Below are 16,257 nucleotides of genomic sequence, written 5' to 3' on the forward strand. Positions count from 1 at the left end.
TGCATCCCTATTAGTGAATATTAATAATATTCCACAAAAAGAAATTTTATCTGGTTTAAAAAGTTGTAAACATTCGTTCATAATCAGACCTGATGGTATTCCAAATTTTCTTTTACGTGATTGCGTATATTTTTGTAGATCCTTGCTTCCGGTTATTTCATAAAATATTAAATTCTTCCACTTTCCCAAATATCTGGAAAAAAGCAACTGTCTGTCCAGTATTCAAAAAAGGGGATGTACCCGAAATCAAGAATTATAGACCTATCTCCCTTCTTTACAATTTTTCCAAAGTTTTTGAATCAGTAATTTATAAACACATCTGTTCCTCAATTAAAATGTTTTTGTCTTCTCACCAACATGAATTTATGGAGAAAGTTCCACCATTTCAAACCTAGCCTGGTTTACACAGTTTACTTCAAAAGGAATTGATAATCGTCAGCATGTTGATACTATTTATTTTGACTCTCAGAAACCATTTCAAAAAAATTGATCACTTTATAGTACTCGAAAAATTAAAAAGATTTGGTTTTTCAGAAGGACTTTTAAAACTTTTTCAATCATACTTACTTAATCGTGAACAATATGTTAAATATCGCAATTACAAATCGAATATTATCAAGCTCTGGTGTTCCACAAGGTTCTAACCTCGGCCTCTTGCTTTTCTTGCCTTTTATAGATGATCTTGGAGACGTCATCTAATGTCAGAAATTATTTTTGCAGACGACCTTAAATTACTTATATTTAAAAATTAACTCAACTATTGGGCTAGTACTAGCTAAAATAAGACCAATTTTGGCAAATGACATGTCCTTTAAGAAAACAGAGTGGGCGGGGCTAGTATTTCATAAGATAAAACTAAGTTTAGTATACTTTTGGCATTTTCGATCATTTTTCAACCATTTTCGAAACTTAGCTAAAGCCATTTTCTCGTAGATTTCGACGGCTAAAAGTCATTTTCGGCTCCGTTTCTTCATTTTTCCAGAAGGGCCAATCGAAATATGGCAATTTTTACGATTTAAAAAAAAATCCGACACAGAAATTATGAATTTGGCCAAGAATGCGTTTACGAGGAAAAAAATGAAGTTGGAAATGAGTCCCATACTTTTTGCATTAAACATCAGAAACATTTTTTGAAGAGCCGCTTGTAGTTGATAGTTTGATTTTTTACAATTACTCGACGTCAAATTTTTACCAATTAAATCACGAACCATTTTTTTCAAAATTATATAAACAATATAATTTTTCTTGCCAAACTATTCCTAAGGAAGAAACAATCTCACTCTTTTGCGTTTTTTTAATATTTCAGATCTCATAAAATACGAAAATATAGGTTTACCGCTTTCATCTGGGTCTTGATGATTTTATAAAAAAAAAGATATCCAAACTGCTGATTCTTGGCTACTGCGAAATTTTAAATGCGGATTCTAACGTTTTAGACATCTAGATCGATGTTTAGATCTAGATGGCAGAACAGTTTTCTAGAATTCTTGGTGTTACTTAGAGAGTGTTTTGTTTCTAAGACGTAACACACAACATAGTTTTTTTAAATGAAGCACTCTATATATTTTTACATGTTTGTCATTAAGCTTTACAACCACAGTTTATTTTTGAAATTCCGATGCGACGTTGTCACGTTGTTCAGATTTACTTGAAATTTTTTAGGCTTTACAAAAATTCGCACTAGGGTTATTTTTAAAATCTGTAGTAAAATATTTTATGGAGATAAATAAAGGTACGCGTTTTGTTGTGGTATAACTCATATTAAATTTTCTTATACAAAGTTAATAAAAAAAACATATTACAATTTTCAAGATTCCATATTTCAGTTTATTTAAGTAGAATGTCCCATATTTTATTGCTATTTTCTATATTTGAAGTTGATAGTTACTTCAAAATTTAACTTTTTTAAGAGACACTTCGATTAAAAATGCTGAAAAATTTAGAATTTTTTAAAAACATTCTGTACACTAAAATTTATTTAATTGACACCATGACAAAGCGTGTATTTCTACTTAGTGTTTTACTTAAAAAAAAAACTGAGTTGTGTTACATTTTAAAACAGGACACTCTGTATAGTTAAAAATAGTTTTGGAATATAGTCTATTCTGATTATTGACTTGGTTTAATATGATTCGCCCTATATATTAAGAAAATTGATCTATGTTCCGATTTATATTATCTACCAATTACATACAGGGTGATGCAAAAATGATGTTTATGCACGATGAAAATATTTAACGTCAAAATTGAAGAATTAACTTGGTAATTCTGTTTTGTTTTAATGAACTGTCTGTTTAAAACTTATTCACTATTAAAAATTAGTTATTAATAATTTAATAATAATTTACTAGAATACGATCCACAACGTCATTTTTCATTATTGAATAATATTTTCGAAAATTTGGTTCAGACTTTTTACCACTTTTTTGGAGTTTTTCAGAGCCTTGCAAACCAAAAATAAAGATAAATGTCTTACTGTGACTTACTATAGAAAAAAGGAGAATGCCATTTTTGCCTATCGAATTGACAACACTTTGATAAATAGAACTGAAAGTTCCGGGTCAGTAGTGGATTTTAATTTAAAAATAATAATTTGGTTCTTAAACCATCAAGATATTGTAAATCTTCTTTCTTTTTCAAGTTCTACCTTCAGGATTCGGTCTGATATACATATATTTCCACTCTTTTAATATTTTCTCTACTTACTACAGATGCTACCTCTGACTGTGCCCATTTTTCAAATCCACTATATCATCAGATGGCGTCCTTCTCGCTTTGTTTCTCGTCTTTTTTTTGTTTCTGTGACTGCTAATATAACCAGTTTCGTTCATCTTTTCATTTATTTCCATTTCATTTCGATTTAATCTGATTATATTCCATGTAGGCATTCACCATTCGTCACTGATTCCTTTATCAGTTTTATTACTCTTTCCGTTCTCCTTACTCGTGTTCATTTTCGTCGCCTCCTTCATCATCTTGTCTGTGTCCTTTTCTTTTCTACTTGTTTTTTGGTTTCCAAATTTTAGTTATTTTCTTTGTCTGATGTTATAGGCTATATCCTTTCCTCTTTTTCAATTGCTCTTTGCTTGTCCTGCCATGTTTCTTCTCTTTCGTAGACTTCATCATTTATTATCAATTTATTGCATTTTAAGTATACTAAATGCCTCTTCGCTCTTCCTTCTTCTAGATGTTTTATTAATTGTACTATTTCTTCTTAAATGTTTTTCGGGTTGTCTTCATCCATCTATATCTTCGATCCCCTTAAATGTTTTATACCGTTAAAAATCTTTGGGTTTGGATTTTCCTTCATTATAGTTTCCTATTTTCCTCACTTGATGTATTTCAGTTTCTTCGTCGAAATCAACTTCCATTGCTTTCATTACTTTACTTACTTTTGTTTTGTATCTCAGTCCTACTCACTTTGTTCACCATTTATTCCCTTCATTGTATTGACAGAATATTTACACTCTTCCAAATCATAACTAAATAATAAAAATTTGTAAACCGGTTACTAGCTAGCTAGCTAAATTACTGTTACCATATTTGTCTTCTCAATTTCTTGAGAAACAATTAGAGGGAGCAATTTTTGTTGAAATTCTCCTAATTGTGTCGCTCTGATTTGAGTCCCACACAGGTTGTAGGTGGCCGATAATTATTTAAAATTTTCCTCCAAAATTAGGAAGCTTCTTAAAATCATCAAAGAAGCACAAAAAATCGATCAAACACAGGCTAATCAAACATTCGCAACTTGAGATTATTAACGCTGGAGCTTATGGATTTTGGAGCTGAAAATGTTGACAAAGTGCGCCCGAGTGGGAGTGTGAGAGAGACGAAGAGAGTGAGTTATGCCCTAAATCACGATGGCATGTTATCATAAGGCGTGCGTGTGCTTTTCAAAAGAAGTTATAGATTTCTATGCCGAGAAAAGTAGCTTTAATATTCATATTCTTCCGTTTATGAAGCTCTACTTTATGCTTGCAACAATAAAACGAAAGTATTAGTTTAAACTTACTTCCGCTTTAAAGTAGCCGCTTTACGAGTCTTGTTTATGTTTAGTTAATTGTTTGATATCAACGATTTAAATAGCACGAGTTTAATTTAAACTATTTTAGCGTCAGGGTTGTTCTAGTTTTGGAATTAAAATCCAAAAGTGTGAACATTATTCACGTTAGTTTTTTAATGGACGGAGGGTGTAAGAACTTCAGTGTACAACAGAATTATGCACATGTCAACTAGTAGCTATTTGTATAAAATGCAAATTCGACCACGTTATTTTTTGCTTCGTGGAAATCTTCATCCGCGTATTCCCTCAGCTTAGAGTTATATTAGCGTCTATCCCCAGTTGGATTTCTTTTCTCTTGTATGAATAATAAACTGTAATAAACTGTTAATTTGAGCTTCCGTTTCGGGAACATCTATTAGGCAAGAGTTAATAACCGGGCCATTACTCTAACGCCTCGCAATAAATACATTCGCTGGTAACAGGCTTCAACGCATTTCCAGACGAAAATTTAAGTCCTGCACTTCCGGCATTCTTTCAGCGAACGGGAGCTGACGCCGCTGAAACGGTTCTTGTGTAGCTTCGCGTCACTTTCGCAGGTAAATAACTTTAATTTAAGGAAATGTTTCTGCGCACTTTTTAAATTTACGACACGACTGCCTCGGCCCTTCTCTTTTTTTCGACTCCGTTCTTTAATTAGGACGCCCGACTCTGGTTTTTCGTCTGGTGTTGGAGCAAATTAGCGAGATAAATTCATGAGATTACTGCTCACCTTAAAATTTGATAAGTTGTCGACACCGCACTCGAGGACTGCTTCTCTGCCTACCGGAACTGTTACGTTCAGGATGGGACCCGTGAACTTTGGAATGTCTGGAACAAAAGGCGGATTTTTAACATCCTGTTAAAAGAGCATAATAAAAACTCGGGAAATAAGAGTTCATTAAGGCCACCTACGCCGAGGTACGTGAAAAACTTCAGCCGCAATCAAATATCGTGCAATTTTAATATCGCGAGTTGCGTAGGATACTCTTAAGGAGATTCATGGGAATGTGTTATATTTAGGCTTGATCTTTGAGAGCTGCGAGCGGTGTGGGAATTTATGTAAAGCTCTTAAAGCACAAACGATACTTGAAAATTGTTGGAGGTTCGGGAAATATACGCTTCAAAATACTGAAGAATGCAGTTCAAATTGCGCCACGTTATCGATGCATTTTTAGGGCGCTTCATGGAAATATCTCTGGAATTGCTGTCTCAATTTTTAATTAACGACTATAGTACTGGTGCGATAAAAACAAGACAGGAGCGATATTTCTTTGCCACTAAAAGTTCAAACTGTTTGGAATTCCGGCGGTGTCTAGTTAAATTTTAAATTGTACAACTGTGTATAGTTGCATTTTTTAGTTTACACACGCACACAAGTCTCATAGAAATTCCAACAGAAGGCTGGGGCTTCAAGAAATAAAAGAATTCGCTAGTGATATGTTTATGAAATAAGTACACATTTCAGCTTTATTTTTGCGTGGTTTTATTTCGTGATACTGATACTAAGTAAAAATAACATACTTTTGTGTTTTCCGTCTGTTTGTCTGTCCATCTGTCTGTTGATAATTTTCGCGCAGATGACACTATGTTAAACATTTTTTTCCATACCTACCAAAATTCGGTGACGAAATTTCAACATTTCTGCAAAGTATATTTTTATTTGTTGAAAATGCGGAAATTAATATATGTGAAGGGTGCTAGGTATTTGGATATACAGGGTGAGTCACTAACCGCGCGGTGTTCTATTTGTAAGACGTAGCACACAATTTAGTTTTTTCTAATAGAGTCTCCTTATTTATTTTGACTGATTTCTTCTTAAGTTTTATAATCATAATTTATTTTCGAAATGCCCATACAACGTTGTCAAATTATTGCAATTTTCGTAAAAATGTTTGATAATTGAAAAATCTGGGTAAATAATTAAATTGATACAATGTTATACACTTTTATATTTTCTTCTTTCATTTTTTGAAAACCTGGCTAACTAGGTTAAAAAAATCAAGACTGCTTCATAAACCACAGTTATAGGAATATGTTATTTTACAAAATTTAAATAGCATTGAGTATGCAAAATTTTGAGGTTACGTCGTCAAATTATTGCTAGGGATGATCAGACTAATTTTGAGTAGCGTTTTAGCATCTACACGATATTTCTAAAATTTAACAATAACACTCAGTAACAAAATTAAAAATTTCGTTGTCGTAAAACCGCAAAAATCCGTTCACGATACTAAAATAACTAGACACATATATATTTCGAACGTAAGTTACTGTTAGTTTTTTAGATATATAGGGTGTCCTAGTTAAAACTCCGCGGCCTTTTATGTTGACAATGAATAGAGATATTGAAATCCCGGAAATACATGGTGTCAATATCCCGACGTATACTTTCATATTTTCTTGATCTATATCTCCTGTTTCCGTCTGTCTGTCTGTTTGTCTGTCTGTCCGCCGTCTGTGTCGATTTTTGTTAGATAGATAATCTCCGGAACTACCGCTTATCGTCCCCAAAAAATTGGTGAAGTAATCTAAAAAAAAATCCCAATAATTCCTATGGAACACGTGCAAAATATAGTACTTTCGATTTACCATTGCAGTCATATTTTTTTGAAATGCTTATACAGGGTGACTTAAGAAACTAATGAATGAATCAATTTATTTTATTGATTAAATCAGGAACTGCAAAACCTTGCTTTGAAATCTTCTAGGCGTCTGAAAGCTGTCATAGGCACGGTACATTTTTGATCAAAATATGTCTGTTTATACCCCGGAAACATTGATGACGTCTTCAGAAAATTTTGTCAAGGAAAAACTCATGCAGAGAGAAGACAGGGAGAACCAAGGGAACGAAAGAATGAACGACTGAATCAATTTACAAAGGAAACAAAGGGTACCAGAAAATCAAAAGAAAGGAGAACAGAATAAAGAACATAGAGTAAACAGAGAGGACACAGAAAGAATATAGAGAAAAAAGAATGAGAATACATAAAAGGCACAGCGAGGACAGAAACATAACAGTGAGAGAACAAGGGAAAAGAGGGAACAGAGTAAACAAAAGGCGCAGATACAACAAAAAAAAAACGAAGAAAATAGAGAAAACCAGGAGAGAACACAAACCGAACAGACAGAAACGTGGACGTGGAGACAAATCAAGACATTGAAAAGACATAGAGAGAACACAGATGATACAGACAAAATGTAGAAAAGAGGGAATGAAGAAATGAATATATAAAAATGAAAAAACAGAGGGACAAAAAGGACACGAAGACCGAAAAAACAGAGAGAAAAGAAATAAAAGAGAGGACAGACAGGACATAGAGAGAGCTTTAAGGAAACACCGAGGGCATACAGAGAGAACACAGATAGAACGGAAAAATGAATCACAGAACGAATGAATTTGCAAGGAGAACAAAAGGAATCAGAAAAACCGAAAAGAGAGTGAAGGGAAATAATAGAGAGAACCGGATACAGAACATAGACGAAACATAGAGGACACAGAGAGGATACATAGAAAGAAGAGTAAGAATACATAAAAGACATACCGAGGACACAGACAAAACAGAAAAAGCAGATACAACAGAACCAACAGAGAAAATAGAGAAAGCAAAGAGAGAACAAAAACCGAACAAAGGGAAAAGAGAACTCGGACACAAATCGCGACACTAAAAGGACACATAGAGAACACAGGGGGGATAGAGACAGAACATAGAGAGAAGAGAGGCAAAAGGAATGACTATTTATAAATATGAAAAAACAGTTGGACAAAGGGAACAAAAAGAACTGGAAAAACAGGGAGAGTAAAGATAAAAGACAGAATAGACAGAACGCAGAGACCACACTAGGAAAACACTCAAGGGGGGCACAGAAATATCACACGGAATGCAGAAAAACACAAGGACACCCGAGGGAACGAAGGAATGAATGACTGAATGAATGAATTTACAAAGAAAACAAAGAGAACTAGAAAAATTAGAGAAAAGAAAGGGAGCAGAAAAGAGAAGGCACGGAACACTCAGAGGAAACATGGAGAGCACAGAGAATACATAGAGACATAGCGAGGACACAGACAAAACACCGAAAGAATAAGGGAAAAAAGGGAACATAGGAAACAGAAGAAAAAAAAAGGAAAATGGAGAAAACAAGAAAAGAGCACAAACAGAACACAGAGAAAAGAGAACGCGAAGACAAATTAGGACACTCAATAGGTACATAGAGAACACAGAGAGGATACAGACAGAACATAGGGAGAAGAGGCGGAATGAACGAATGAACTTATAAAGATGAAAAAGCAGGGGGACAAAGGGAACAAGAAGACCTGGAAAAACAAAGAGAGCAGTAATAAAAGAGAGAATAGATAGGACACAGAGAGAACACAGAGAGAACGATAGAATGAACAACAGAGCGAATGAATTTGCAAAGGAAACAATAGGAAATAACAGATCGAACAGGATACAGAACATAAAGGAAACATGGAGGACACGGAGAGAATACAAAGAAAGAAGAGTGAGAATACATAAAAGACAAAGCGAGGACACAGATACAACAGAAACAACGGGGAAAATAGAGAAACCAAAGAGAGAACGCAAACAGAATAAAGAGAAAAGATGACGTGAACACAAATTAGGACACTGGAAGGATACATACAGAACAGAGGGAAGATACAGACAGAACATAGGGAGAAGAGGAGGAATAAAGAAATAAATTTATAAAGATGAAAAAATAGGCGACCAAGGGAACAAGAAAACCCGGAAAATCAGAGAGAGCAGAAATAAAAGAGAGAATAGACAGGGCATAGGGAGAACACAAAGAAAACACCGAGGGGGCATAGAAAGATCAGAGTGAGAATACCGACAGAATACAGACAGAACACAGAGATAACGAAGGAATGAACGACTGAATGAATGAATTTGCAAAGGGAACCAGAAAACAGAAAAGAGAGGGAGCATAAATAGCAGAGAGAACAGGATAGAGAACATAGAGGAAACTGGGAGGACAGAGAGAGGATACAGAGAAAAGAGAGTGAGAATACAGAAAAAAATGGAGAAAACAAGGAGAGAATACAAACAGAGCAAAGAGAAACGAGAACTCGGACACAAATCAGGACACTGAAAGGACACATAGAGAGACAGAGGGGATACAGACAGAACATAGAGAGAAAAGGAATTAATTTATAAATATGAAAAAACAGGTGGACGAAGCGAACAAAAAGAATTGGAACAACAGGGAGAGCAAAAATAAAAGGAAGAATAGACAGAACACACGGAGACTACTAGGAAGACACTTAAGGGGGGTAATGAAATAACAGAGGAAATGCAGAGACCCGAGGGAACGAAGGAATGAATGACTGAATGAATGAATTTATAAAGGAAACAAAGCGAATAAGAAAAATTAGAGGAAAGAGGGAGCAGAAATAACAGAGAGAACAGAAGGTAAAGCACAGAGAATGCATAAGAAACATATCGAGTACACAGACAACCAAGGGAAAAAAGAGAACAGAGGAAACAAAAGAAGCAAAAAAAAGAGAAAATGCAGAAAACAACGAGAGAGCACAAACAGAACACAGAGGAAAGGGGACACGGAGGCAAATTAGGACATTGAAAGGATACATAGAAAACACAGAGAGAATACAGACAGAACATAGGGAGAACAGGGGGAATAAAGTAATTAATTTATAAAGGTGAAAAATCAGAGACATAAATGGAACAAGAAAAACTCAAAAAACAGAAGAAACGAAAGAATTAATGACTGATTCAAGAAATTAGAAAGGAACCAAGGGGAATAGGGTAAACAGAGAAAGCAGAAACAAATTGATATATTTGTCCTTGCCAAAATGTTGATGACGTCATCACAAAGTTTTTCGAAGGAAAAACTTATTTGAAATATACCCTTAGAGCGGTTCTTTACTTTTACTTTAACATACAAGGATTCCCATAAAAAAAATTCGAAAATCAAGTTTTCTAAAATTTTCGAAAAAGCTGGATATATTTCAATCATTTATCCTTAGGGAATGCTGTTGAGAAAAACGTTAGCATCTTTTACACGAGGAAAAAAAAAATCTGTTTGGAACAGCCATGTTCATTAATTTTAATAAAAATTTTTTTCAAAAATTGCTGAAATTTTAAAAATCTTTGAAATGAAAACTTTTGTTTAACATAAAAAAATTCGAAAACTTGCACTAAAGATAAATTTCTTGTTGCTCAGTGTAATCAATCCACTAGTTCCGGAGGTTTTTTGTATAATAAAATAAACAGCATTAACGACGACAGACGATAAACGGCGAAAACTGACGATAAACAGAAACGGAGGACCTATTTTTCATACTCAACGTTATTTAGACAGAACTTTTTATGATCTGATGTAAAACATTCAAACAAATTCACTATCTTAGAAAAAGTCTAACTGTATTTAATATCACACGTTCTAAACTATCAAAAAATTATCGTTTCGTTCACAATAATTTGCAACTTCGTTGGACAGATCACACATTAAGTGTGATATAAACCCTAGTTCTATTTTCTGAACAATGAAACAAAGCGTGCTGTCGAGAGCCAAGTTTTAGGATGTTGAAGTTTAGTAAATTAAGTGGCGCAATAAAATCGACCTTAATGTTCAGCAGGTTGAACAACCAAATAACCTTTTTTTAATGGAATAAAATTAAATATGTTTAACAATTGCTTTGATTTTTTTCCTCCACATTGTTGGATGGTGGAAACGAACTTTTTGGGGTTTCCTTTAGACAATATTTATTCAAATTATCTTGGTTTATTCAACATTTTGGGTCACGTGTTCTCTTCGTCGGATGATTTCACAAAGATGATTAAAAATCTTTATTACATAAGTGTTACTTCAGAAAGAAAAAATTGTCACCACAAATGCTGCACAGTGCACGACTTAGCTATTAATTACTGACTGTCTTCGCACACACATTTTTTCCTGGTGTGAGTGTTCAATACACATACATAACATACACAATAAAACTAGATCCATTGTACCCTAAAGTTGTGCCAGGAATTTGGGATATTTGCCTACCTGGCAAAATTTGAATTCAAAAGGGCTAATCTTTAGTACACAAAGTCAACTCTGCGACTGCGACGAGACGCTTGTGGGGTTCATTGAATTTTAACTTAAATATGTCTAACTTTCGCGTCGTGCCGACATGTTATGAATACAAACATCTATCTATAATTAATTTCTGTCTCACGCGTTGGATTCTAATCACGTGTGTCTAAGCAGAAAAAACTGCAACTCCATTATCCCACAGTTTCCCCAAGTTTTCCTATTAGAACGCTGTTAATAGTAGAAATATGTACAAGAATTCCATTTAGCACGACTGTCTTTCTAGAAAACACGTTACATATTTTGGTAAAAGTATTGTGCATTCTAGTATTTTAGTCTGAAAATTTCTAGTCCGCTTCGTTTCATGTATTCGCCAAATATGGATTATCGAAAATACACAAAACCCTCATTTTTATTATTATTATTATTGTGGTCAAAGATGTTTTTGTAGCCGATCGGTTAGTCTCGCCGCTTATTAATCGCATGTTTGAATAATCAAATTTCCCGAATCAGAAATTAATTCTCATAAGAAATAATGCGGTTGTTAATAAAGCACTTCAGCGGAGATTTATTTGCCTGGTATTTGAAATTGCGAAGGATTGTAGATTGGCTTCAAATGCAAATAACGTCGGTAGGGAATAAAATTTTATTACATTCCAGAAGCATTTTGGCGAATTTGAGTAAATCTGCGAATATTGTAACATATATTTTTTCATTGCCATGCTTTTCCAAATTACCGGAATTAATGTTAAACAAACAAAATTCGCTGTTTTTAAAAATACCATACGAACATGTTTACATTTTAACGTAAAATAAAAATTTCGTTGGACATTGTATAACACAAACATGCAAAAATATTTGTGGGTAGTAGTGGGATGGATAATGTGGAACTCCACAGGAATTGAAAACACAAAAATGTGTTTTATTAAAATTTGTTCATTATTGCTGGAATCCATGCGATTGTCAATAACTTTTATCTTATCAAATGTTTTGTTGATTACAATGCAGGAATTGTGACTGACCGCATTATTTTCATGTTCATTACATACAAACGTAAATATCATTTTTTTAAAGAAAGGATATTTACGTCGCATTTTTCGTTTATATTTAAAAAACTTAAATCACTTTTTTCTGGACTGATTAATCAGTTTTGTTTTTGACAACTTAACACTCCCCGTTGCAGTGGCTTTTATCATGCATTGTTATTAACCTCGGACAGTATTTTCCACATGTTGCCTGACCAACACAGTCAGAGAACAATGGTTCCGCTAATTTTATTTTTAATAATAATACTTAGAACGTAATTCATGCAATTAGCGGCTGGGGTAGGGACAAACGGTAATAAACACGCACCAGCTGTACTTGGCTTATCGTAAAGAAACTTTACGTCATTTGGATATTATTATTCATATGTATTCGCAAGCAGGTTTAAAGTTAGAACGTCGCTATAAACAAAATTATTTTTAGACGATTTTCTAATAAAAGCCACATAATTTCTAGATATGGTGTTTCCTTTTTATCGGAACGCTCCGAGTAAACATTTATTTTTACGGGCAATCTAGTGTTGAATCGACTTGACCTATTTTAGGGAGTTCAATTTTCCATTCGGTATTTATGTACTATAACAATGTGGAACCTTCATAGAGCGAAATTTGGCGAATGAGCGGATCTCATTTCGTTTATAGTCCGGCTACATTATGATATTTAACCCGGCTAGTTGTATCCAAAACAAAGAATATGCTTTGGAGTTTGTATGTTTATTCACAAAAACTGTCTAAAAACCTTGCTACAACATTAGTGAAATAAACAGATAGCATTAGTAATATAGAAACGTGTTTCCCGGCGCCTCCACCAAATATGCCACGTCGAGCTACACTGTCGACTTAATAATTAATTAAATCAAAATACACTCTTTAATAGTAATTAGGGGAAAGTAAACACTACAAGAATACAAACAGTCTGCAGGAAATATTGTTATAGTAAAACGTATTTTTGTGCCAAAGAAAAAAGTAATTTTCTCGTCAATATTTGCCAAAACTTTTTTCGTGGTGCCATGAGCAACGTTAAAATTTTTATTTTTTCGCACAGTGCAAAGCGTATTTTTATAGTAATTATATTACCAGCACAGTTTTTATGGTTTTTCGTTTCAGGCTAAAACGACGCAATTTGCTAAAAAATAATGAATCGTGGGTTATTCAAAAAGCAAAAACCAACAAAACACGTCGTAAAACCGCAAACATTGATGTAGATCAATTGCACACAGTTTTATTTTTAAAATATGCCCACTAGAGTAACATACAATTTTGACGCCATTTTATACATATCATTAAACTCAGATTTTATTTTTGTTATGTCTAATAAATAAAATTTACTGGCAAATAATTTTAATTTGTTTAATAATAGCTGCACGGGAACTTTTTAGTTAGTAACAAAATTAATTGAATTAAAGTACATCATCGGTAATAGAATTTCAGTGAGCTTAATGGAAAATTTAATAGAACATTAGTAACACATGTTTGTTGTAAAATAATACCAATGGTCGGTTTTCTTAAGTAACGAATTACCCTATTATAAATAATTTATACCATTTTTTACCAACTCTGATTTTCTTTGGTAATTTATCCCGTCGCCATGAGGTAAGGATAATAATTTTGTTAATTTAATTTAACATAATTAATTTTATTACTTTCGGTAATTATTTTTGAGAGAAATTAGGACGCTTTTCATCACTTTTAAATTCGTTAAAAGAAGTTAGCTGCTACCAAACGAGAACAACAGGACAAAATTATTTAAAATAATACAGCCCACGAGCCGAAAACCCCATGTAGACGTAAACAAACGAACTTTAAAATTAATTAGTGAAGTTTATTTTTAATAAAATGTAGCATGAAAATAATTTGAGCTAAATTTGATCACCATTAAGGGTCATTAAAAATTCACCGTTGTAGAAAAAATTTGGAGCGAAAATAGTGGCGAATGTTGTTTTAAATCATTGCTGTGTCAGAATTTTAGCTGCTTAGTTAAATATGTCAATTATTTTAATTCAGAAACTCGAATTGTCATCAATACTTTTGTAAATTTAGACCTTTTTGACAAATGAAGCTGACGTATCTAAAATTGCATGCAAAAATATTCCCCCCCAAAATTTAAACAGGCCGGTGGACTTTAAAACACCACTATATCAAATCTTAAACCGGTCATTTATTTCTTTTTAACAAGATTTATGGTAATAAATTTAATAGTCAACTTATCAACAGCACAATGAATATCCGTTTCGTAAGAAAACTGTAGTCGATAAAGTCCACGGAATTTCGAATAAATCTGTTACGATCCCTAGATTAAGTTAATATTTTAATTGGTGGGTGCTGATATGATTAATTTGGGTTTATAGGATATTAAAATACGTACGGAAGTCGATTTTGAGACGAATAAATTTCGTACTTTACCACGGCATTACTTTCTCATATTTTACTTAAGCCGTAGATTTTTTGCCTGGATAAGAACTAATATTTCCATTTTTCATCCGCAAAATGTCTGGACTAATCATATTATTTGAATTATAGATATTGGAAGTTTCATTTTGTGATTGTCGATTCGTATCTACGTGCATGTGTTTACCGTTCATGCTATGTTGTGAGGTAAAATTGTATATATTTCGATTTTTATTACATATTTTTAAATATTTAACTATAACATAAAGTAAAACACGCATTACACTACCCTTGTAATAATATATGTTATATTTTAATAAAAATAATCAAATATTCCACACCTTACTAAATCTACGTGCCATTGTAATATAAATAGTGAAACCGTTCCTAAACTTTAAGACTGAAATTTCAGTCAATAACTCAACACAATCAATCAAATTCGAACTCGATTGTCTTAAAGACAAAGAATGTTAACAATTTTCGTTGAACGATTTCAGTTGTATTGGTATAATAAAAGTATATTGGATTCCACATGAGGTTACGATACAATAAACTGGAAATAATATATGCATCAAATAAAACTTTTATGGAATTTATGTCATTAAAATCCCTACGTGGCTCCGTCGAGAGTATACACGAATTATTGTTACCAAATAAACCCATACGCCGCCCCGGTGTGACACCTATGGGTCTTTTAGAATGTAGTATGACTCATCGGCTGGTCGAAGCGGCGTTCGCTAAAGAAAGGCCTGGAAGCGGAAGTCGCGATGGATTCGAGAAAGACCTCGATCGCGAAACATCGAGAAAGGAAAATGGGTTTAAATGGAGGCCACCTTCGGGAGAGATTATTCAGCTAGTTGAGTCAAGAGAGTCCAGTGAGGTTCTCTAGAATTAATTTGTACATAATCGCTCTACTAATTAGTCGTGTACACTCGAGTTATTAAGAAATAAATTGTTGAGTTTTACCCACGCCGATTTTATTCACCCGTTCAATGTAACAGTATGTTCAATGAAACCAGATGCAAGTTTTTGTACGACTAAGTGAGATAACGAGAGATCAAAAACAAGAAAAACAAGAAGGAAGACATCATTAAAGAAAATTTAATTGAAAAAAATAATACACGGAATATATAGGGGATAAACGGAAAAGAAGAAGAACTAGTGGAAAATTTTGAAAGCCTTAAAGTGGAAATAACTCAAATAAGCAGTATTCCTTTTTGCTGGTGTAGCTAACCACATGACATTTATTAATTTTGAGTGGTAGCTTATTTTTGGCACACTTTTCTAAAACATTTTACAGTAAAGTGCAGTCTGTAATAGATGCAATTTTGGAAAAAATCTTGAGGTCATTACTAAACAGTATCAGGTATATCAAGAGATCTGGACCGAAAATAGAACATTATGAATAATAACGGCACAAGATTAGAGCCTTGGGGCACACCTGAACAAGGTGTAAAATAATAAGATTTGAAACCGTTGTACCTGACGTATTGTTTCCAGTTGCCCAAATATGACTTAAGTAATAAGATTAGAGATTCACTAAAACCAAATGTGTATAGCTTTTGCAACAAAAGTTCATGATTTGCCCTTGATTATTAAGTACATTTGCCACCTACTGTTAACAAAAAAAATTGAGTAAACCCTAGAATTAGAAATAGATAAAATGGAAGAGAACCAATTATAGACTTACAGGAGTTACGGCAAGCTTTCAAAATATTAAAAACCGTT

General features: G+C 33.4%; 1 protein-coding gene across 1 annotated transcript in view; it reads right to left on the minus strand.

The window, feature by feature from the left end:
• LOC135128992 (neurotrimin-like) overlaps window positions 1-16,257 on the minus strand; it is a 353,567-nt gene that overhangs the window by 125,967 nt on the left and 211,343 nt on the right. The window contains exon 2 of the mRNA XM_064056075.1: window positions 4,773-4,870. Coding sequence (XP_063912145.1) covers window positions 4,773-4,870 — 98 coding nt within the window. The remainder of the gene's footprint in view (window positions 1-4,772; window positions 4,871-16,257) is intronic.

This window comes from Zophobas morio, unplaced genomic scaffold (assembly GCF_036711695.1).
Source record: "Zophobas morio isolate AGI-343-1 ecotype UQ-CSIRO unplaced genomic scaffold, CSIRO_AGI_Zmor_V1 ptg000014l, whole genome shotgun sequence".
Classification (NCBI taxonomy): domain Eukaryota; kingdom Metazoa; phylum Arthropoda; class Insecta; order Coleoptera; family Tenebrionidae; genus Zophobas; species Zophobas morio.